We start from the raw sequence: 26170 nt of genomic DNA, 5'->3' as shown, positions 1-26170 counted from the left end.
TGCTCACTTTTTTATTGTGCGTATTTGTTACATTTGTATGCGTCTGCTAAGTTTCTATTTTTCCTGAAATATAAAATTGGTTGTTACAATACAGGATATTCAAAAATTCACTTAATAAAACACTGTTTTTAATTATTTGGATTAAAATTTGATTCAAAAAGTATGCAGTATTAAGCTAGCTATGCATGGAGAAGCATCTCGGGAAAATGACCTCCACAGTTTTGCTAACCCATATCCACCCTCCAGACGATATTTTCAATGACTATTTTGTTTAAATGTATAGCTGTATTTCATTTAAGCAGAGCTCAACTTACCCCTTTATGGCGTGAGCGGTTATGAAATTGTTGGGATAAATCATAGGCTTTAAAGGAGAAAAATGGAAGAAGTCTCCCCACTATTATCAAACAGCCAGGGAGTGAACAATGCTCAACATTAAAAACACGTTATTCTTTCATGTACCGGTTAGGGTCATGGTGGCTCAGGGGATAGAGCGCTTGCCTCTCAATGAGGTGAACCGAATGCAAATCGCAGCGATGACTGGGTGATACGAATTCCGCACCCGGATAGAACCGACCACAGTACTGGCGTATTATAGCCTCAGTGGTAGGAGTTAGAGTCCCCTTGGAGTCTGGTTAACCCTGGGAGGTTATAGTGGTTTTCCTCTTCATGTAACTCAAATGTGGGTTAGTTCCATCAAAAAATCCTCCACAAAGGCGAATTTGTTCCAGTGCTTGTTGTGGCAGTTCCGTTGTCTTATGGATTGGTTTCAAAACTACAAGGCTAAGGAGTTGAACATTGGTAGCCGTAAAGTCAAAATTTGGGGCGGAAATTTGAACAAATTGTGCAAAATGTAAATTGAATCCATTTTTGGTACACTCTATATTTTGCTTGATCTGTCATATCAAGATCTGTCAAGAACTGTCTTAAATTATACATTTTTAGGTTATGGCACTTTCCTTTTTTTAAAAATTACGAATACATAAGTATTTATTATTATTTTAATCATAATTAAAACTACACTTCTGCTGAGTTTAATGGTTTATACACTTAATACTGCTTTCTATCTACACTTGATACGAAAATGCAGGCAACAACATTGTCTTTTGTACTTTAGTGGTTAATTGTTTAAGTCTGAATAAAAGAAAAGTTTCACTGAGTAGGTTTCTAATCCATAACTTCAGCCTGAAAAGAAAAGGAATACATTATTAAGAGAATCATGTAAATGAACAGAATGATTTTGTACAGTGTTACGTAGAGTGTAATGACTACCCTACTTTAAAGTACATTTTCAAAATCCTTGCCGAAAACAAAGTCTTTAGAATTGACATGTCGAGGTCACCAATTGATATTCAAGGGAGATAAGAAATAAAAACGCAATCGAAATATGACGAATCATTATCGAGATCAATCAAACTGAAGGTAAGATAAAAGGCTTGAAATCTGTTTATTTGTTGGTAAAAACTTGAAGGTGAAATTAAAAAAACAAAAATATTTCAGACACCTTTCCTACAAGTAAACTGGTATTCAGAAATATTTTGTCGCCTGTTCGTCAGGTTTCGAGTACGTTTTAATCAAATAGCTAACTTATGACCTCTAATGTGTAAGATCCAATGATTTAATTTTTTACAATAATTCTAAAAATATATATTGACACCGTGTAGGTGTTAATCAAATTAAATTTCTCTTCTGGCCGAGCTCGTTGTTATGTTAATCTGATATTGACTCAAAAAACGTATTATTACGAAAATATACTGAAATTTAAATTACTTAATCCAGGCATTCGAAAAGAAATAACTTTATCAAAGAAACTGGTGTTGAAAACTAAAAAAAAGAGGAAAAATACTACATTAAATGCATGCAATAAATTTAATAACGATATTGTATTTAATAATATTGATTTGGAATTAGGCACATTTTGGTATCGAAATTACACACAGTTTAAGATTGAAATTACGCACACTTCCGTATCGGAATTAGACACATTTAGGTATCGAAATTAGACATAATTTAATATTGAAATTAGGCACACTTCCGTATCGGAATTAGACACATTTAGGTACAGTTAGATATTGAAATTAAGCATAATTTGGTATTGAAATTAGGCACAATTTGGTTTCGGAATTAGGTACGATTTAGTATCGGAATCAGGCACATTTCTGCATAAGAATCAGGCACATTTCTGCATAAGAATCAGGCACATTTTGGTATCGAAATTAGACATAATTTAATATCGAAATTAGGCACACTTCCGTATCGGAATTAGGCACATTTTGGTATCGAAATTAGACACAGTTTAACATTGAAATTAGGCACACTTCCGTATCGGAATTAGACACATTGAGGTACAATTCGATATTGAAATTAAGCATAATTTGGTATTGAAATTAGGCACAATTTGGTTTTGGAATTAGGTACAATTTGGTATCGGAATTAGGCACATTTCAGTATTGGAACTAAGCACGATTTGGTATTGAAGTCAGGAACATTCAGGTATCGGAATTAAGCACATTTCGATATCGGAATCAGGCGCATTTCGGTGCCTAATTCCAAATTGTTTAAGTAATAACTGCGATGACCATACTTTTAATCCCTAAAGTTTTTTTACGTAATGTGGAGTTGAAATTTCTAAACGGTAACAGGAAAATAAAATCGAAAATTACTATTTTTTTTATAGATATATGCTTATTAAATCGGCTTTAATTTGTTTAGTCATAAGCTGTAATAATTTTTCAGCACACTTATTTATCAAAAAATTATACCTCGAGAAACCCAAAAGCAAGTTAAACAAAAATTTCGAGGCAAAAATTCGTAAGTCAAAATAATAGTAGCAAAACAAAATAATAATAATGCTGAAAAGATAATTTTTTAGTTTTAAATTAAGAAATGTCTTCCCTGTTACAGCGATTAAATAAAAAAGTATTAAATGGGGAATTTATCAAAGAATTTAATAAAGAAAACGAGGAAAAATAAAAGAAGTTGCGAAATACTTTCATTCCTTGCTATTCTCCATTTCTTCAGAAATTATACTTCTGTAATTGGTTTCCATAGTAACGCGAAATAAAGGGAATTATGTGGGATCAGGAGACAATATTTTGATAACTGAGGAATGTAATGCACTTCCTCGTGAGCAGTATGAAAACGCACTTTTTCTTCAATCATCCAACAGTGAAAAATACTTCGCAACTTTGGTTTCTTTTGAAGTGCTAGTTACTGAATTCTTTAACACCTCTTTTATTTCATCTCAGTTAAGAGGGCGAACATTTTTTTGATTTACATTATTTCGTGGTAATATTCTTTCGTAGTAACATTATTTTCGAAGTAATATTATTTTGATTTTAGTAATTTCTATATTTTCTTTAAGAAATGATTACTATTTCACATAAGATTTAACATTTTTGCTCCATTTTTTAGGGATTCTCGAGGCTCTGTTTTTAATAAATAAGTGCAAAAAGAAATAAAATTCAATAACTTATGACCATGAACGATAATGTTTTGAGAGGACGCCATATCAAGGGAGAAACTTTTCAACGCAAATTCTGTTTCACGTCCATGAGTAATTTATAATTTACAGTATGAAAAAAAGTGAGTTAAGGCGAACCTAGAGCAAGCCATGAAATTCCAATTGCAGAACTGCTTTTTTTAAAATAATAAAATGCAAACAAATTATTGAAACAGAATTTATGCATTGTGTAATCCTAAGTCATAATTTATTTTGAGATTTTGAAAATTTATTTTCGGTATTTGAAACTTTATGGCTAATTCTAGGTTTGCATATCACCTTTTATGTACCTTAAATTACTTGTGGAGGAGAAAAAGAATTTGCAATGAAAGATTTCTCTTATGGTTTCGCCCTTTTAAGGACGATAGCCATTAAAATGCTTTAATGATATGCTGTATAGAAATAACAATATACTTAAAACTTGGGGCCGGGATAGCCTGGTTGGTAGGGCACTGGGTCCATGTCCAAGAGGTAGTGGGTTCGATCCCCGCCAGCCGAAGACTACCCGTGTAGTAAAACATGACTGATGCATGTTAAATCTGGCGGATCACAAAGTCCTCCATGTTCCGATAACAAATCATACCTCTGGGGTACTGCTCCAGGAGTTTCCTTGTCTTCTAGATTGGTTCAAAATTACAAGGCTACGGAGTTGAACATTCGTAGTTGTAATCCCAAAATTGGGTCGGCTGTTTAACGAATGTCATAAAATAAAATAAAATGCACTTATAACTTGTAAAATTAATATATACTGGAAGCTACATATTTCAAACGCATCTCATTCATATGCTAAACACGCCAACGTCGTTGCCTTTATCAATGCTTTTAAATTAGCTTATTTCCAAGCGAAGGGGATTTCTTATCCAGACACCATTTTGTTATAGTTAATTAAAACAAAATAAATCGAACATTGCTAATAACCTACATATTAAGAATTTGTACTGTACTCTGTTGCAAGTTAAGGAAAAAACATTATCCATATGGAGAGAGCCTTTTTGCATCTAAGTGCACGCTAAATGGATGCCAAGCTCCCAGTGTTAACGATTATCAACGTCGCCAACTCTCGAAATAAAACGACGTTGCACAGCCTTCTTTTTTTTTTGCTTTCATAAATCGTGTGAAATGAGGAAAACAAAACTTATTGAATAATCAATTAACAAGTAATTATAATTAATACAATAAAAAATAAAAATCGTCACAAATATACGTCTTTCTGGTTCGCATTTAAAGAAATTGATGAAAGAATAATAAATATTGTTCCTTGCAGACGATTTTCTTTTACAGCGAAACAAAAGTAAAAATTCTTTATGTCGCATTTGATTTGTGTGTGTGTGTGTGTTTTTTCCATGATTGTTTTATCAATCGCCACAGATCGTTGTGTCATCGACATGTAGGGTGAGTAGCCATGATTTACTTAATAGTTAGTACAGATAATATTCACACTTACAAGAATGCTATTTCCTTATATTTTTTACATGCATCTCTCCTTATCATTATATTAATTGTTTTTGTTTATTGACTTATTTCTAAACTTTTGACCCAATGGACCTATTGGGTTATTCGGTGTTCAACAATGTTGAACCACCATTCGGCCTATTTTAACGCTATTTAATGTATAATATTTAACCTTACTCTATTCATTTAAATATTAATTTGTTTTAATTCCTTATGCATTCTTGTGGGTTTGACTTGCCACATACACAATTTTTATGGTTTTTCTTAGATCTCATGTACTTAAATTGTGAATCAATTGTCTCTCTTGTACGAGTATTAGGCATTAATTTTCATTAGTTATTTAAGATTAACCTTATTTTTAATCTTAACATTTATTAATTGTTTCAATTTCATAACTTGATTATTTCAATGTTTAATTCCTTTAAACTTTAACTAACTTACAATACTTAAACTTTAAGAACCGCAATCTGGGAAATATGGTTCCAATAGTTTGGTTGGAAAAGCGGTTCAAAGTTTGGACTCCTTCATGTAAATTTTACTTTTTTGGATATTTCGCCATATCTCGAGAACTTTTTAAGCCAATGGAAACTTTTTTAAACACCGTAATAAAATTCGTTTATTCAGAGATAGTTCCAAGAAAAAATATTTCGTAATAAATATTTATTATTTTTTCTTATTTTATTTAATAATAGTCGAAGAAATTTTAGATTGTGAGGTATATATTTTATTTCAGCGGTTATTTATGAATTGCAGCAGATATTTAATGAATTGCATATTTATGAAATGCATGTTTTGCATTAAGAAAATGATCGCAATACAAGAGAATTCGAATTTAATAGGATTACAATATTAGATTTTCTTTTCAGCATGTGGCAAAAGTAAGGACAATGAAAATGCATCAAAAGTAGTTGGCTAGAAAAAAAAACTTCAAACATTTGGCGCAGATTTAAAATTAATTTCAAAACTAGTAAATGTTAAAGTGTTTTGAAGAATCTGCATATAAATAAAAAACGTGTAACATACATTCAGATGCACCATTTTCATTCCTTTCTTATCATAATTTCTTTATACTTTTGCATCATAAGAATAAATATGTTACTCTTTTTTGTAGATTTTTGTGACGTTTTTGTTCGTCAATTATTCGTTGTTATTCCCCAGTTTGTTCACCCATTATTTGTTGGTATTTGCTATTAAATATTTTGAGAACAAACTCATGAGTTTTATTGGTAAAATTTTTTTTTCGTTTCTTTAAAAGTAAGTAAAAAAAACTTTACTTTTTCATTAACTTTAATCCCTTCGAACTTTTTTGCTTCTGTTTAACAAACTACTATACTAACAAAAATAGTTGCTGAATAAGGTTAAAACCGCAATATTAAGTATTGACTGTCCATTAATTAAAGGGTCATTTTTGGTAGCTTTAAACTGATCATTTAGCAATTCTTTATGAATACTTAAGGAATAATAACATATCAATTCTTTTCCATTTCGCTGGCTAAAGTATATTCAGGTATTTTGTTTATTTTATATTAAATTTTAAAAATGGCGGTAATATTTCCTTATTGTGATATGTGCTACAAATTGATTTTAAATTTGCAATTCTTTTTACAAAAAGTGTAGAGAAGCTTCCCCAGGGTTGGCTAATTTCAGACATTTTGCTTAATTTATATTAATTATTAAAAATGGTGGCGATACTTACGTATTTTGATGTGTCGTAAATTTGTAATTTTATTCAAAAAGTGTAGAGAAGTTTACCCAGGGTAGGCTACTAGTTATATCATTGAAATTGGTCTCTTTTTAATATTTTTTTAAGGTTTTCGCAAGCTTCTACACGTTATTTTCCAAGACTTGGCAATTATTTGCAGCAGATCACGATACGGAAATCTTTCCAAAGTGGTTGTCACTTAAAATGATAATAATAATAACAGTTGAAATTACTTGCGCTTGGTTATTTTGCTTTGACAACTCTTTCGCCTGGATGAGCGAAATGCAAAAGTACCAAATTAACTACTCATTTGAAAACTTAAAACAGAGAATAGAAACAGAGTCAGATTTATTTTTTTTTGTTTTTTTTTTTTTATTTTTTCAATTTATATATCGATTTTTTTTACAATAGTATGGTTAATGATAATTTTTTTTTAATAAATTGAAATAATCTTTAGGAGCTTTGAAATAAATCTTCTAATCACATGAATGTCATTTTTTTTTTTTTTTTTTTTTTTAGATTCTGAATTTCATCTTCTTTTTCTTTTTTTAGACATTCAAAGATATTCTGTAGCTATGCAATCTTTAGAATCTAAAGAAGATAGTCAATAGAGATAATCAGTTTTTTTCAATGCATTATTTTATGAAATCAGAGGCAATTTATCTATTTATTTAAACGTTATTACACAACAACAAATAGATCTTTATTTATATTACATGTCTCTCTGACCAGTTTTACAACAGTTAAAAAGGAGAGCAGTTTTAAGAATATATTTTCGTTCATTAATTTTTCATTAAATTCTGTAATTAAAAGTTGATACGTTCCTCCAAATCCTTGCCTAGCAATTTGTTTTGCACTCTCAAATGCTAAATCAAGTGGTCCGAATTCAGTAACTTTCTACTAAATTAAATATGGATTGACTAAGTACAGTATGATTGCAAATTAAAAATAAAACAGATAGTTTTAAATAATTGAAATTTTTTTTAGTCTGCTCCTTTCCTTAATTTTGAAGACCATAATTAATTGCATATTAAATATCCTTTAATAGAACTTGAATTTTCCAAACTGGTTAAAACATGAGTCAACGCCATGAATTTCAAAATTATTCATATTCTAGATCCATGTGCATATTTATATTCTGGTACTGTTAATGGTTGCTGACAGAGCCGTGGTGGCATAGGGGATAGAGCTCTTGCCTCCCAATAAGGTAAACCGGGTTTATCTCCCAGCGATGGCTAGTTGATACGAATTCCGCATCCAGATCGCACCGACAATAAAGTTGGCGTTAAATATCCTCAGTGGTAGACGGATCATAGGTTTAGAGTCCCCTTGCCGTCAGACTAACCGTGGGATGTTTCCATGGTTTTCCACAAAATGCAACGCAAATGCTGGTAAGTTCCATCAAAAAGTCCTCCACTAAAGCAAATTTCTAGCAATATTTAATCCAGGAGTTTCCTTGCTTCCAAGATTCGGTTCAAGAAACAAGGCTTCAGAGTTGAATATTTGTAGTTGTAAAACCTAAATTGGGTCGGTTTTTCAACGGCGGTTATAAAATAAATTAAAATGGTTGTTGGGTATTCCAACTAAATTAAGTGTGGGGAAATCAGGTGTCCAAAGAACATCACCTGAGAGGATAAGCAATAATAAACTAGCAGTTACTTTGCAATTTTTTACGGATAAGATGAAATTCCATCATTAAATATATTTATTTTTTGATTTTATAATGCCATCCAGGCATAGGAGGTTTAAAACAAAAATGTATGACAATTAAGCACAACACACCATTCAAATCAAAGAAAATACAATATTTACCATTTCGTGCTTTCTTCCAGTTTTGCAAGAGTAGCAATTATTAAAAGATCAAGTAAGAAATCGGTCGTTTAGAACTTGACCGCTACTTAATCTTAATCTTATTATTTATAGTCCAGTTCCAATCCATTAATCAAGTCCAGTTCCAGTCCATTTATCAAATCCAGTTAAGCATTGAAACATGATGTGCCACAACACACACTTCCAATTAAGGAAAGCCAGATGTTTGACCACTCATATTTTCCTCTAGTTTTTTAAGAGTTGTAATGGTGTCATCTATCAATAAATCCAAGATGGAATCGGCTATTTGCGATTTAACCACTACTTCCTCCTGATCATAATTGATCCAATCTGGCTCTTCCTGTTTGATGTCATCGATTAAAATGTGATCCACAAGATCTCTATCTATGCAGCCCAGTTTCATAATGGACCATGGAGGTCTCTTACTTTCCCATTCATTTGTTTCCTGTTTTGGTATGAGCCCTAAAGCTTTTTTCACTTCGTTCTGAAGCACGGGCAATAGTTTATCTTTCTCGCATGGGAAAGCTGGCTTTGGAGCTAACCTTTTTGGCTTCAGCCATGGTTGAGGCACTTCTTGTGTCTCTCTAAAGAGATATTAAATAATTGTCACTAAATAATTTTAACTACACGACACGGTTCAAATCTATAAGTAAAATAAACATTTTAATATGTTACTATGAATGTAAGGGAGTGTTGCATTGGTGATCGTCTCCAAGTGCGAAAAGTTTTCTTAATGTTTCAGTATATCTGCTTTCTTCCAAATTTATCTTTCAGGATAAGCTTTGAAAATATGTATGAATCAAGTATAACAATGCTTTTTATCGTTACCGTGCATTGAATTTTCATTTTAAACCAACTAATTTGAACCAGTGTGATCAAAAAGTTATATATCCAAAACTTAAGTAGAGCAGTAGAACACATAAATATTTTTTTAATACTACAGACTTAATTTTTATGTCTTCGTTATCCATTTGTCTTCCCATTTTTTTAAATGAAAAATAATGATTTATGAGATAATTAATTAAAGTTCTTTTTCGAAAATAATTTAATTTTTTTTGGAATTTTTCCTGGCTCTGCACTTTTTGTCTTTATAACTATACATTTTCAAGTATTAGAAATAAGAAAGGTGACCGAGCGAAAGAAATGCATTGAATAATGGTTGTTTGATAAATGTTTTATTATTTATTCTAAATGTGCTCTTGTGGAGCAAATGTCAGCTCTATGATGTAAAGATCTACAGTAGCCATGTCCATAAAGTTAGTTGCAAGATTTGGGCAATTTCAGCTGTAATATTTTCACACCGAATTGTTCCTTAGTAGTTCTTCCAGACAAGTAATATAAAGGTTTACAGTATTTCTACTAGATAAGATCTCAATGCAGAGAAACATTTTATTTTCTAGAAGAAAATTGTAGCATTTTGCATAATTTTCCAAAAAGATTTGAAAGTGAAACGTAATATTTTATTGATCCCAGCCTTTCTACTCTAAGTTAAGAAATGTTACAGAAATATTTTACTCACTGATAAAAATCCACCAAAAGTTCTTTCGAGACATCAAAAATCAAGTCCAAATATGCTATTTGGCAAGGGTTTGTAAGCCCCAACTTGTCTATCACAACATCAAATTTAGGATCATTGATGTCCACTAACATGCTTCCTTTCTTTTTACCAACAATAAACACATCAGCTAGATGTTCCATGATAAAGCCAATATTTTCAGTGACCTGAGCAATGGGATCATTCGGATCTCTTGAAATGCAAATCACCTTCTCAGATGAAGATTGCTCATTTTCAGTCACAATTGAAATTCTCTGTGGCCCATCAAAGACACCAAGCATGTCAAGCAATTCTACATCCGTCAATGTTTCTCCTGAAAGAGCAAAACTTTCCATAGATGCTTGCTCAGTTTTATCTGTCAACATCAATTTTAAGTTGACATGAAGCATATCAAGTAGCTCCTCATCCGTCAACACTTCTCCCAAGCTGACAAATTTATCCACCATTGACGGTGCTTTCTCATCGACCCACATTGGTCCCACATTGACACCTAGCATGTCAAAGAGTTCTTCATCAGGAAGAACTTCCAAGTCATCACAGTTTTCAAATGCATCAGCTTTAGTTCTTTCATTTGAACCTAACTCAACACTGATGCCTTTTTTGAAAATAAAAAGAAATGAAAAAAAAAAACTTTTAACAAGTGCCAAACATGGAAATCTTACTAATAATCATTATTTCTTAAAATGGGTCTTTCTTGAAAGGTAGAAATATCTACGTGTCAGTCATTTGAATTTAAAATATTAATCTTAGTTTTATTTATAACATTAATTTAATTCGTAATCTAAATTTTATTTCAAAAGTAATTTACGAACAAATATATATTCCCACAGAGAGACTTAAATAATATGTCGCTGCAATTATTCGCCTATCTTTTTTTTAAATTGAATTTTCAAAATTAAATGTCCAATATCAATAGAAAATAAATTTGGGTATTGTATTCTTTCCCCTCCTATCAGGAGGAATAATTGATATATAGCATCACGGTTTTTTTAACCAATCAATTTAGTAAGATATAACTAGTGAATTATCTTTTTATATGAATTAAACTAAAGCATTCTTCTACAGTTACTATTAAAAATGTACGGAAAATATACAATCAATGATTTGGGTTTATTAGTCAGTAGTTTCTGAGGTTTTTTACTTGATATTTGGCCCTGAAAAATAATTTATGAACCCTGATTTTATTCTTGAAAGCTATTCTCGGTAATCATGATATGCCGACAGGATGTTCACCTGACCGCACTGTTCATAAACCACCCGGGGCTAACTGCAAGACGATGTCCATTCTTTTTTAAAGCAATAGATAATGATGCAGACGTAGTTTTAGCTACACTGTTGTCTTGTCCTTCTTATTCACATGAATTGTAAACTATAGAATTTCATTTGTAATGTCGCTTTAATCACTTTCTATCTGGCTAAAGGTTAATTCGGAATACAGAATTTCGAAGAACAGTTGGCGAGATTTTCTATGACTTTCTCAAGATTTTTTTTGGCCCGATCTTTGCTTTGCCAGACAAGGGAAACTATATATCTATCTATCATTATATCATTAAAACATTATATCAATCATATATATGTATGATTGATATCATTCCATGCTTCCAATATCAAAAATAAATTATGCTACGATTTATTCAGCCAATTATTGTGTAAGTTGCTTACGTACTGAAATTTTACTCGGGACTCTTAAATTACTAACAGGCATATAAAGAAAGATAGTGAATTACCATCTTTGTATGAAAACTCTTCACGCGAATCAATTGATTCCTCACAACTCACAGTTTCAGCAATTCTATTTGACTGAAAGATAAATGAAATAAAGTTGATATTTTGCATTAATTTCGTAGAACTTTATACGAGAATAAAACAATAAGAATTCTCATAAATGAAATCTGAAATATCCAAATCGAAAAGAATAATTTTTTATCTGGATTACATTAGCATGAAAATGATCAAAAAATTTATAATAATTTAAAAATTCGTTTGTATTTGAATCTTAGTAGAGTAAAGAATTGCAATTTGTTACCTTTTTATAATTTTGGGCCTTATTTTTATTTTCCTTTTATGTTTTTGCAGATAGCAGGGAAAAATTACTTAAAAGTGAGAGAGATTCATTTCAAATATTTCATCTTTCAATTACACCAATTGTATGAAAAGATATCCATGCATATTAAAAGAAGTAAGATGTAATTTACATTAAGTATTAAGTATAATTATAAATATGTAAACAGAATTAATACATAAAGGTCAAAAGTATTTTTCAAAAATTTCTGAGCTAAAAAATTGTCCTTAAGAATTATTGCTTTCAAAATTTCAAATACCCTAAAAGATATTATATCTCATAAAACTCTATTACTTTGACATACTTTATTGAAATAAATATAAGTACAAGTATTAAAAAAATCTTTACATTACAAAAACAGGCTTAACATATCGAGAGTCATAAAGTGATTATAAAAAAGACTAGAGCCATCCGACTCAACTTTATAAGTGCCAGTGTCAAGCCACTCTCTGTTTAAATAACAAAATTTTGATCAAAGCTAACCACAGATATTTGGCAGTATATCACTTTTAATTTATGGCGAATCTAATAACTGACTGAGATGCTAGATTAGCCAGAACACTAATAATGTTGCTATTTGTATGAGGAATGTTACCATTTACCTGAAACTCCAAATCATCATCTCCACCATCATCAACATCACCATCGCCGCCGCAGCAGCACAAATTAGCGAAAAATCGCTTAATTCGCTGAAAGTATTCCATAATGGAATCAAAATCGCTTTTAAATAACTCTTGAACAAAATTCAAGTTATCGCACCAAATACAAGCTTTGGAATGACAAAACTATATTTCAACAATGTGGTTGTTAACGTTTTAAACAATGGTTTTATTTAGTCGTACTGTCTTAACAATTGAAAATAATCTTTCTGCATTTAATGCATTGTTAAGGAGTTTTATAAAAAAAGTCATTGTTAATATTATACCATTGTTTCAGCATGATTAAAACGGGATGCACAGCCTTCCAGGGGGAAGTAGCAGTGTGTCAATTTTATCTTAGTCTGACCACTAAAAGGTCGCAAATCATTTTTCTCAATTAACTTGGTAATAAATAAAACAATAATACACTTTTAAATTTTTATAATTCATTAAAAAAACTTACCGTCTAACAAGGGTGCATAAATCGCCATTTTTTACCCCAAAATTATACAAAAATCGAAGGGTCGACTTATACAACGATAATCGAAGTCGGGCACTCGTTTATCGAGAAATATTAATACATTATAAACAATGAGATAAATATGAATAACTTTTTATCAATTTCCACAACTTAGACTTTTTTAGAACTATTTTTAATGTAATGAATGCTATAATCTTTGATTTTTCTTTTACCATATTTGTTTACCTGTGAAGTTTTTTTTTTTAAAGAAACATTAACTACATTTTGATAAAAAAATTACCCAGAAAAGTAAACATTCAAGAGTATTTCAAAATATGCAACACAATGATACATTTTAAAACATAAAAGAAAGTAAACCAAAATCTTCAATATTCCAGAATATCATATATGTTGGATTCAATAAGGTTAAAAGTTTCGTCATCAGGATCCGCGTCTGTAATGGATTCTACTTCATTATTTATCTGCTGAATCCCACAATAAATCAACTTCACCAAGGAATTTGATATTTCAAACTTCTTAAACGGTATTACAATAACATTCGATCTTATTTTTTCCCCAAGGCCTAGTATCCTCTCTGCTCCACAGTAAAATGTAGGTTGGTCGTTTTTAGGGGTTACCTTCATTGACATCGAAATGTTATCAAAAGAACAAGATTTTTCATTTTTGTCAGTGCAATTTTCTTGGTGTGGAAAGACCACTTGTGTTGGCGTCATGAAAATTATATCGATCAATAAAATTCATCTTTAATGAAAATGATCTGAGCTGATATAATTATGCGTAAAATCAAATTTACCAATTATGAAAGATGAGCTGCCATTGCTCAGGGATCAAAGCGTTCGTCTTTCAATGATGTGAGCCGGGTTTGAGTTCCAGCTATGCCTTGTCGATATGAATTCCGCATCCGGCTTGCACCTACCGTAGTGCAGACGTGAAATATCCTCAGAGGTAGACGGATGATGGGTTAGAGGCCCTTGCCGTTAGACTGAATGTGGGAGGTTATCGTGGTTTTCCTCTTCATGTAACGCGAGTTAGTTCAATCAAAACGTACTCTACGAAGTCAAATTTCTCACATTTCTTGATCCAAGAGTTCCGCTGTCTTCTGGATTGGGTTCAAAATTACAAAGCAATCGAGTTGAACTTTAGAAGTCATGAACCCTAAAATTGTCTCGGCTGGTCAACGACGGTTATAAAGTAAAATTTAAAAAAAATATGAAAGATACAACTATTTTAAATAAATATACAATTATGTTCTTGTTTTATATTTGTATTTAAATTTATATCATAAACATTTGTTAGCTTTAAAAGATGCGAAGAAGTTTGTTAGGTTGTGATGCTTAGTTTTTTCTCTAAAAACTTTTATTATTTGCATCGTCTTTAGCGCACTCTGTCTACAGCATGAGGCTGTAGATCTTTTTCAGAGATCTTTAAAAAAAGAGATCTATAATTAAAAGCCTCACACAAATACTTTAATACAGTTTAATTGACTTATTTGTTTCGTTAATACATTTTTCAATAATTTTTCATGTTTCCTTTTTTGATCTTTTCGCATTTAATGCAGATGTTCGCCCGGTCGGTCGAAGACTATTTGATGGTGACTCGTAAAGGTTTTCTTCAACACAAAGTCTATGGAAATCAAAGTCTATGAGATTCTCAAAAGTGGTGTCAAAAATAGAGAAGGTCGCTACTTAAAGATGGTCTTATATAGAGATTACACTATAATGATATTATAAATATATTGAAATTTATGGAATAAACAAAAAGAAATATTTAGTTTAAAAACATGAATGCAAATAGGAAACTTTAAATAAAGTTTAAGAGATTTAAAGTGATTTAAATTTCAACAAAATCCATATAGCGCAAAATTAGGTTCACCATTTAGCAGGGAATACTTTTTAGTTAGAACTCATTTTTTAATGCAAAGTTTGTCAGTTTAAGAATTTTTCCTTCTAAAATGATTTTCCCAATTATACTACAATTCATTTTTATTTGAAAAAGCGTTTAAAAACTAAACGTTGAAATAATATATAGGTTTTGTATAGATTTAATATGAGAAAGTTAAAAGAGCTCAGCCGAGTTGTAAAAGGTGCTTACGTTATTTTTAAACAGACATTTACACAAAATAATAATCTATTTTAATTTCACAAAGACTAAACATTGCTTAAACTTTCCATCTTTAAAGTTATAACTAAAAAATGTAATTTAGAGACTTTTCTTTTAAAGAAAATGCATGATTAAACCATAAGAACAATTTTAATTTTTGAAGATTTTCAGATTTCGTATGTCATAATGACGATAAGTTGAACCAAATCAATAAAGAAAAAAACTTAGTCCTTAAAAAATTATTTGCAGTTTTTTTAAATGTGTATTTGTTTTTGGATAAAAGTAAAGCGATGCATATTTTAAGTATGAATTTTTCTGTCAAGTATGGGTATTTTCAGAAAATAGAATTTCAGATTTTAATGTGAAACGCTTCAAATAAATTATCTATAGCAAATAAAATGCATATATAAGAAATTCGCTACATTTCCCCTAAGTGTGTGATGCATCTACGCTCTGATATTTCAAAATTAAGTTCTAATAAGGTTTTCTTTAAAATGTTCCATAAATATTTCAATGCAAGCATGGGTGTTTTAATGGCTATATCACACGAGAGAAAATAAGTGCAACTGTAAGTGTAACTGTAAGTGCAACTGTAAGTGAAATTTCTCCAAAAATTGCTCGTGTGATATAGAAATCACGGTTGCACGAAATATCTGCAACCGTTCAGGCAATTTCTTACGTGAATCAATCAGATCGTTTGCTTTTTATGACGTTTCAATTTAATGTGATGACGTATACAAATGTAAATAAAAATGGCGGCGGCGTTAGGAAGAGGATGGTCGGATGAAATTTTTTTATAGATGAGACGGAGCAGTTTTTTAGTTTAATAATAACATTTCCTTTAAAATGAAAGCATTAAAAATACTTTCGCACTATGAGATGACCATCTCAATGCAGTTGATGTACTACCATAACAGGAACCTGCACACGATTTTAGTATCGGTGAGTATAGTACACTATTTTTGCGATAAATTTTCTTTTAAAATATTTATTTATTTTACGCTAATAAAATTAAAACTTATTATAATTTGTCCCGATCAAAGTTTTAATTACCTTAAATAGAAATAATTTCTATTTTTATATATGTAAAGATTTATACTGGCGAAAAGCTTTACTTTGAAATATTCGCCAAGCAACTCGTCAAACTTTGTTACATTATTATAACATAAAATATAATAATGATTATATTTCTTTATTTTTAAATTTTAATCTTTATTTCTGTTGATTGTAAAAGCATGTGTCCGATTATTTGAAAATTTTGTATTATAATTATTAGTGAAATAATTATTTTATTCTTCCCTAAGAATTCTTTTAATTTTTGAAAATCTCCTTTTAAAACAAGCTAGAAAATATGTGTGGTAAATATTTACCTTGTTTCTCCCAAAGTTACCCCATTTTCCAGTAATTATTGAAAAGTATTACAAGAAAGGTAGTATATTATATATAAAAAGTAATTATTAAAAAAGCGAATTCCCAATCTCCTTGTCTGTTTTTACATTCATCCCCTCTATTTTTTTTTGTGTGTATGATGATTTGCATAATATTTTGTTTATAATTATTCAAAGTTAACTAATTATACTTTACTTTTTATTTAAACTTCACATTTATCTTTTGATACTTAGTTTTTCTATAATGACAGTAAGTATGTAAGTGTACCTTACTAATTTTTCAATATACTTACATTTTTAAGAGTCTAAGTTTATAAATACAATTTATTTTTCTTGAAACAAATTTCAATCCAAACATAAGAACTACAAAACCAAACATACCTGCCATCTTTCTTTAGTGTATAGAATAATCTTAGAACTATAATCAAAATATCTGTCAAACTTAAAATAAGTTTAAAAGGGATACCTAAGGACTTAAATGATTTCAAATTAATGGTATTTAATCTTCGTTATTCTAATAATGTGTTAGTAAAATTTTATCATGAAAGTGATTTCTTTCTTTTATTTCAGATATTTCGTATAATCCTGTAAGGTTTGTCTGGTAAAGAAGGAAAGAGATGTAATACTGTTTTTATGGAAGAAATTAAAAAATAAGAAGTGAAAATGAATAATGTTCTAAATGTTTCACTTGACAATAAATATTTTATTTTTTAAATTAATTCTTGTATTATATGAAATGCAAAACAAAACACGTAAAGGGCTATTTCAAAATAATATGATACATAAAAAGTATGTTCTTAATAAAATATTGTTTTTTTCTTAGTTATTAATAAATTTTAATCTATATACTGTATATTACAATAAATTTGCCCTAAAATAAATCCTATAATTTTTAATTAAATTATCTTATACCAATAATGAATGTTTTAAATTTTACAATAATAAAATATAAGGATGACATTGAAAATCCTCTTATATTTAAAAAGCAATTTTACTAAGAAATTGGAGGAAATAATTTTCATAAAAGTGATATTCCTGATATGCAATGTGTAAAAGAATAAAATTGATGATCCCTTAATGCAATGTAAATTAATTTGATGAAAATAAAATTCTGAGACATTGTAGTATAGACAAGTCTGACATTATTTATTATGTATTTTTTACACTCAATTAAAAAAATAGAATTGATCTGATAGATCTAATAGTTTAGATGTTATAAATATTTTATGAGTGAAAGGTAATTCAAAAATTTTATATTTCATACATTAAACCATCATTTCTTCTAAAGAGTTATTTCAAAGGACTATGTTTTTGAATTAAGCTTAAAAAATTAAATTTGAAGAAATGCCTTACTTGATTAGATAGCAACGTCACTTGCATAAAATGGTATAAGTCATAAAATTGTCCTTTCTACACATGAAACTTTTTATAAATTTTCGAATTGTTAAACTATTAAATCAGACAGCTTGTTTTTATTCTCATTCGATTTAGTGTTTACATAGATAATGATACCGCACTTGCCTAGCTAGCATGTTAGATAGTAAATATATATAAATAAACTATGCTTTTACAGGGTGCGGAGCCAAATCTTTCAACCAAAAATAAGCAACTTTTAAGAACATTTTAGGCACTCAAAAAATATTTTAAAGCACTAGGTAAATTGACAAAATGCAAAATAATTCTCAGACTTTACATGACCATGATAAAATAACTAGAATTTGACAAAGAACTGTTTTCTTGATTATATTAGCCATTAAAAAAATGATCAAGAGATTTTTCGGTTCGATTTCAGAGGGTGGAAAATAAAGCCTGAAATTGAGAACATCTTGCAAAATGCAGCAGAGTGCAGCAAAATACAGCATGAGAGAGCAAGAATCTCACCGAACCCAGCTCACTAGACGCACATGCGGGGTCGCAAGTATTTCACCAAACCTGTAAAATGATTGGCGCTTTCATACGCTATGGACTGACGGTACGCTGAAATTGATCATGGTGGAATGAATTCTGTTGTTGTTGTTAATTTTCGTCGCACTAGAGCTGCACAATGGGCTATTGGCGACGGTCTGGGAAACATCCCGGAGGATGATCCGAAGATATGCCATCACAATTTTGATCCTCTGCGGAGGGGATGGCACCACCTCTTCGGTAGCCCGACGACATGCGAGCGAAGTTGAGCACTTTACGGTAGCACAGTTTAACGAGGACCAATACCACACACCCTAGGTCCCTACGCAGACTGATCCAAGTGGTCACCCACCCGCACACTGACCGTAGCCAGTGATGCTTGACTTCGGTGATCTGCTGGGAACCGTGTCTTAACGATCAATTCACTGCGGGACGAATGAATTCTTAAAACGTGAAATAGAAAAATGTGAAAAGCACGTTTTTACATAATGTGTGGCGAAAATCGACATTCCCTTTCATAAATCTCATTTTCGAAAAGGGAAAATAAGGCACTTTTTAAAAACACTTATTAAGAAAAGCGCCTTTAAGGGCCTTTAAAAAATGAAAATCGAAAATAAGCACCTTTAAGCACTTTTTAAAAACGCTACGCACCATGTTTTATACCTCAGTCACTCAACAAGATAAAAAAAAATCGTCAAAATTCTAGATAGTATTTAAGTCCATCCCCCTTTCACCCCCTTATCTTTTTAGGGACGCAGCATGAAATTCAATGATATCTTAATATCATCTCATATTATGAGGTAGAAATCATAATCCTTTTTATACTATGCTACTTCACTAATGGGGAAATAATATTTTCAGAATTTTAATTTGCTGCTGAAAAAAAGACTTAACACAAATACAAATGTAAAAAATTAAATCAAAATCAATCAATATTCTACAGCGTCTGTGATTTCTTTTTCCTCCCTTTACGAACATCGTTGTGAAACTATGATATAATAGAATCATATGATAAAATTAAATATGAGCCAAAAGTAAAGATAAATAACAAAATATGGTAACCCAATTACATGCAACCGTTCAGGCAATTAAGCAACCCTATCGGCAACTCCGAACGGAGGAATTGCGCTTAGAGTTTCACTTACACTTGCAGTTACACTTACGGTTGCACTTATTTTTCTCTCGTGTGATAGAGGCATAAGGGTACGTCAGCATAAAACGTACCATTTTTAGTAGTCCAATGGAATCCAATGCTTTTGCAACGTTACAGAGTTGTTTCTTTTTCAAGAACAAATGTTCTCCTTATTTATCGAAATATGTCGCCAAATCTAGGATTCCAGTAAGACTATGAAACTATAACCCTTTCTTTAATAATTCTACTATATATATCGTAAGAGATAGCAGGAATTAAATTTCTGACTGACGAGTTTAACTTTTAGAAGTTTTCATATTGTTTTAAAAGCATATGATTGTATTTGTATAATTTGATAACGAAATAAAACGGAACTATATGCAGAAGCAGATGATTACTTAAATTCGATACTTATTTTCTTTACTTGCAACAGAGTACAGTTTAATGTTTCAGTATATCCTTAAACTAAAGTTGGTGGGGAGATGAGTTTCAATTGACAAATACACTTTAAAGTAAACAAATAAAATATTTTAAAAGTATTCAATACTTAAAAAGAAACTAAGAATGATTTAGATGCATCGAATAGAATTTTGTTAAATAAAAAAGAACACTCCAAAACTTTTTCAATCCTTGGAAGATCACCTGAATAATTTAAACTCGTATATATTTCCCCCACAATTCAGCGAATCCAGAAAAAAAAAGAAAGTTATAAATTTGCATGAGAATTAAAAATGCCACGGTTTATTAATAAATCAAACAAGGGTTTATTATTAATAATAAATCAAACAATGCACAACAAAAGAGTACATAATGAAATTGGAAGGAAATTCCAAATACTATCAAGTTCAAATTATATATATAATAAAGAGTAATTTCCTTTCATATGACTTAGTGAGATAAAAGCACGTAATAAGGCCTTGCAGGTTATAGCAATGATTGCGTGCGTATATCAAATGTGTTTCCAAGGGAAATTTATAGCTGATGTAACTGGTTTTATCACGAGAATATGAAAATCTTATGTTAGGTTATAAATGGAAAAAAAATTTGTGTGAGTTAACTCAATTTTTTTCTCAATCTGCCAAATTTAAAAAAAAAGGAAAATAAACCTTTGTCGTCATTTATTATTTTAAGCTTTAAGTAATTTTAATAATTACAGATTTATAATCATAACATGATTAGTTTTAATAATTACATGAGCATTTGAAGCATGTAAAATAATATTTTGTTTAACTACAAAAACTTGGCTGCTTTCTAAGCGTTTCTCTATACTTTTCGTTACCATCCCAGGAAACTGGTTAAGAAACTGTTATAGTTTTCAATACGATCTCAAGTTATATCGATTATTGTTTGAGAGCACTTGTATCGATTTTTAATCTTGTGAAACTTTTAGGTTGTTTCATATAAAATAAAATTTTTGATAGGTGGAATTTTTAAAAAATTCATTAATGTGATAATAGATATAAAGTTCAAATAGTTTGCGTAGGTATGTACTTTATTTACTTCTCACTAGAGCTGTCCAATGGGCTATTGGTGACGGTCTGGGAAACATTCCTGAGGATGATCCGAAGACATGCCATTGCAATTTTGATCCTCTGCAGCGGGGATGACTCCCTTTCTTTAGTAACCCAATTACCTGAATGTGAAGTTGAGTACTTAACGGTAGAACAGTTTTACGAGGACCAATACCTCGCACCCTTGGTCCCTAGACAGGATGATCAAAGTGGTCACCCACCCGCTTACTGACTGCAGCCAGTGATGCTTCACATCGATGTTCTATTGGGAAACGTGTCTTTACAATCAGTCCACAGTGGATCCCTTATATTTTAGACACAAAAATGATTTTCCCCTTTAATGTTGAATTTACTTTTAGCAATTTTTGACCAGAAGAGAAATAAAAATTCCGAAAAAAAATCAAAAACAGAAAAATCAAAGTTGGATTTTTGATTTTTTGCTTCTTGGAACTTATTCAATATATCTCGTTTAAAGTTTGGATTTCACAGTAATGATTACTTTGTTATCTCACAATTCCATAGTTTTTTGTTAAATATTATATTAATCAGTTTATAATAATTTTCTTGCATGAAATTATTCCGTATATAAACGTGTTTATCTACGGAATTCCATATTTTTCAAAGGTAAAAAAAAACTATTTACAGAAATTACGCTTTTGCATCAAATTTCGTAATTAAATTTTAAAGATAGCACATATTAATTTGCTGATTTAAATAAAAATGTTCTTCAAACCATTAAGATTTTTATTTTTGTGAGTGAAAATCCAATTATTAGATCAATAGTTATTAAAGATGACACATTTTTTTTTTGGTTTAAATTACATGCATTAAAATAATATGTTTCGATATTCTTCACATTGAAACTTAAAAAAAATATTTAATGGAAGCTACTGTTCTAGGGGTTGTGAAATGTTATAAACAAAGAAGAAGTACCTAATTGAAAAACTAAGTTTACATTAACCACTTGCTTTGGTAAGACATTAATAGATGTGCTTACCAAAATATTTGACTGTAACACATTGCGAAGCGTCAAATGTTCAATGCCTTATAGAAATTCAAACATTTTTATTTTTTATTTTTTTCATACGATCGTCGTTTTTATTTTTGTGATAGATGCAAGCCGACATATACAACACGTCGATGGATATTTTGATTCAAAAACATCTTGAACGCCTTTTCAGCGAAAGTGGTTAAAAAACGAAAATGATTTAAAATCTGGGAGCGTAATTTGTGAACATACAAATTAAATTTAAATAATAGAAACACCTTAAAGAAGAGAAACACCTTAGAGAATAATATAGAAACACCTTAAATATCGGATTTAACAACGTACGCAACAGAAGCTTAGATGGAGCACTAATTTTTTTAACGATTTTTTCTCTTCAAAAAAGATGGTTCCAAATAGAGAAATATTAATAGTCTTGATGTTCTTAAGCATTTTAAAATTTCCATTCACCAAAATGTTACTCTATCTTGAATAAATAAGCATTTGTTCAATAGACTACTGACTTATGCCAGTTTTGAAAAATAGGAATCTTAGCGTAGCACTTTAAACTCTTCAAACATTGTAAAGGTTAAATTTTACAGCTTACCTGTAATTTAATAAAACTCAAGATTGCATCCTTCAAGCTGCATTAATTTGTAATTATTGTTAATTTAATAATACCAGAAAATTATAATTATTATAATAAAATATATATATATATTATAATTATTATATAAATTGTAATTATTGTTAATACATAATTGTGTTAATAAATATCGGATAATTAAATGTTTGTCTAACAGACAACTGACTTTTGCCAGTCTCGCGAAATTGAAATCTTTACATTTTAACATTAACAACAACATTTCGACTTCTTCAAAGATTCTAAACGGTAAATTTTGTTATTCATCTAATGAAAATGTAAGAGCATCTCCTTTAAACTGCTATATTTGTTTAACATAAATGAAAGAAATATAAAAAAATAAGCAAGAGTTTAACATGTTGTCTATGAGTCGAATGATATATTATTGATTTAAGTTTAAATACGTAGGCTTAACATGTTCTTTTAGGTTCTTTAAATGTAACTTGCGTTTTATCTTAAAACCTTAAGTAACTAACCTGTTGGTAAATTTGTCAATATCTGACTGGATTTCCATTCTGTACATTTGTCTCAGACTTGTATTCACATATGCAAGAATTCCTTCTAGGGTCCTGCTTTTGTCCGTAAATCGCTAAGTAGGCTTGATGTTCTTTAATGTAATTGTCTATCTCGTCGGGAGATGGCTCGTCAACATTTGCTATAACTGGTTGAGGGCAGCACTGTTTAGTACACACTCTGTAGATACAGTACAGAAATACCAGGAGAAACACGAAGCCCATAGCTATGGCTGCACTATGGGAATTTGGAAGTTTTTCTTCAATAGTGTCTTCTTCACCAAGAATAATTACGGGTTCTTCTGAATAGGTTGGCAACACTTTAAGAAATATCCACAAACAGGTAAAGATTAAGATTTGCATTTTTTAAGCAGCTAAATACTATAAAATTGACGAAAATTGACGTTGATAATGGTCCGTTTCGAACGCCCTTCAAAAGATTTTAAAGACTAAGAAAGGTGAGCTAGCTATAGTCTTCAAGTTTCTTTGAAAAAATCTTGAAAATGTACTAAAATAGCTTTCCATAATTCTTAAAAAACTTTAGTGTATCTTGGAGAAGTATATTCAATTAAACGCAATATAGATTTGTTTTTAGAAGAACAAATTGAAAATCCAAACTATTACAAAAAGTTTTCCATTAGAATATGTAAATAGCTATCCAACAATTCCGATCTAGCTATCTTGACTTGAAACATAAATGCTTAATATAAATCAGTAATAAACTTGCCAAAATGGCAAGATTGAGCAATTAGCCACTTAATCAACACTTTTTAAAAATAAAGCACAATAATTATGCTAAATTAAATATTCTAACGAAATACAGTCATTTTCTAAACAATTGTCACAGAACTTATCAAATATTCCACATAGACACGTTTTGGCATCGTTTTTTATATAATTGGCGAACAGAACATATTATTTAATATCATTCAAGATCCAAGAACTGTCACCAACATAAATGTCTTTTGTACGATTGTTTTTTTCTTAAAAACTTATTATATTCCAAAAGAATCTCTTCAATCGTAATTCTAAAGTCCCGTTTTCATTGGTCAAATCCTATGGGTGGAACACACGTCAATCAGTTTGAGTATTTTGGATTGTGCTTCGAAAACATGTTGTGAAACATGGTACAATGAAAGCGAATGGCTGATGTCTACATTATTTGCGAATAAATACGAAGATGGGTTTAATTAAGTGTTTTTTCACTGACGCGTATCGCCAGTGTGCTCAATCACCAGAACGACAATCGTAAACAAATCTAATATCTTCCGAATTGGCAAGAGTTCTAGTCTAGTTTTATGATTTCATTTTTATGCTGCAACGTTCGACACAGATCATCTGAATATCGCCAATGGGCTTATTCAACAGAACAATAATCGTTGTATCCAGGAACGAAATCCAACTCGACAGTGTTCTAATCCAGTTTTACGATTCCATAATTATGCTACCATCATTCATGTTTGTCATAGCTCATCTATATAATCTTCCAAACAAATTGAATTATGACATTCATTTTCTTTTTTTTGGCGATTTTTATTTCTGAAGGAAAAGTTCAACCGAGGAAAGCTTTTTCACTTAGCGTGACGCTGACAACAGCCTTGACAGCGAATGCCATATCCCTTGGCGTGCGGGAGGATATAGTGTGTCGTTTTATAACCTTGCTTTACTTAAGACTCGACAAAAAGTATGAGAGATCGTTTTCGGACAAAATGGCGCAAGAATCGGTAACGCTTTGCTACACACGTTTAACAGTTGTAATTTTTTAAAGACGTTTTGTTCTGGGTAGTATTTAAAAGGGAATAAAAGACTATTCTTTTGTGAAGATGTCTTCGTTGTGAGGTAAAAGGAAGTAAAAATAGCAATTTGAGGTTCTTAAAAAATTTGTAGTTTCTTCAATAGAATAAGTTCGTGAAGCGTAATGGTTTGGGATAGTTATGAAGAAATTAAATGTTAATGTTTTAAATTGCATCATCATCATTAATACAAACGATATTCGTGATTTAGTATGAAAAAGAAAATTACTGCGACGTTATGATTGAAAGAAAAACTTCTTTTATTTTAACTGGAAATAAATTGAAATCTTTTCTGTTCTAGATGTTCAATTTAAAGTTACATTTTGTTTTGTTGGACGAAAATTATAAGACTTAACCTGAAATTATAAAGATTTAAAAATTGGTTCGAAAGTTAGTAATTGTTAAACTTATAGAAAAATATACCATGCGGCCTACTCTGTAACTTGCAGAAATCCAACAACAGAGTTGAAATTTGACGTGAAGGCTATTTTTATTTATGAAACTATAGCGAGTTTTCTTTTTCGAAATTTATTGCAATTTTAAGTGCTTTTTCTTCGCGATTTTTTTCTCACTTTTCTTGCTTTAAAAAATGACTACTTATCCATTGATTTGGGAAATTTATTTTTCTCACTTAGGGTCTTTATTTTATAAGCTCGCAGTTAAGTTAATTTCGAAAATAACAGAAGGAGAGAGAGACAGAGAGAGCGAGAAAGAAAGATGTTTTTAGCTATAAACCTTAGTAGGGTAAACCAACCAGTGAAGGAACACTATCCAGTGAAGGAACATTTCATATATATTGATTAAAAATAAGAATTTGAAAGTTTTTCTTTAGATTGATTGATAACAATAGCTTACTGCTATACAATAGGAAGTCACCTAGCAATGCTGTGGATTACCTGGTCAAATAGACTTCTCTGGAAAAATTTTTGAATTTTTAATTATCTCTGCAACACCTTGTTTCTTTGAAAAAATTATAAGGTGA

The 26170-nt window shown here is 30.4% G+C and overlaps 1 protein-coding gene across 1 annotated transcript; it reads right to left on the bottom strand.

The window, feature by feature from the left end:
• Window positions 1-982: 982 nt before the first annotated feature.
• LOC122271285 (uncharacterized) lies at window positions 983-25064 on the bottom strand. Its single transcript, XM_087161620.1, has 2 exons — window positions 23360-25064; window positions 983-1182 (listed from the first exon to the last, which is right to left on the bottom strand). Exon 1 carries the CDS (start codon window positions 23756-23758, stop codon window positions 23375-23377), a length of 384 nt encoding a protein of 127 aa, XP_087017746.1. The 5' UTR covers window positions 23759-25064; the 3' UTR covers window positions 983-1182; window positions 23360-23374.
• Between the last annotated feature and the right edge of the window lie 1106 nt (window positions 25065-26170).

This window comes from Parasteatoda tepidariorum, chromosome 4 (assembly GCF_982258835.1).
Source record: "Parasteatoda tepidariorum strain Cologne lab strain chromosome 4, Ptep-v5.0, whole genome shotgun sequence".
Lineage (NCBI taxonomy): Eukaryota > Metazoa > Arthropoda > Arachnida > Araneae > Theridiidae > Parasteatoda > Parasteatoda tepidariorum.
The sequence above is the reverse complement of the archived record's forward strand: the minus strand, read 5'-3'. Positions and strand labels throughout refer to the sequence as shown.

What these genes read in the sequence shown, in the direction of transcription:
- LOC122271285 (XM_087161620.1), bottom strand. Translation starts at nt 23,758, where the DNA reads ATGCAAATCTTAATCTTTACCTGTTTGTGGATATTTCTTAAAGTGTTG.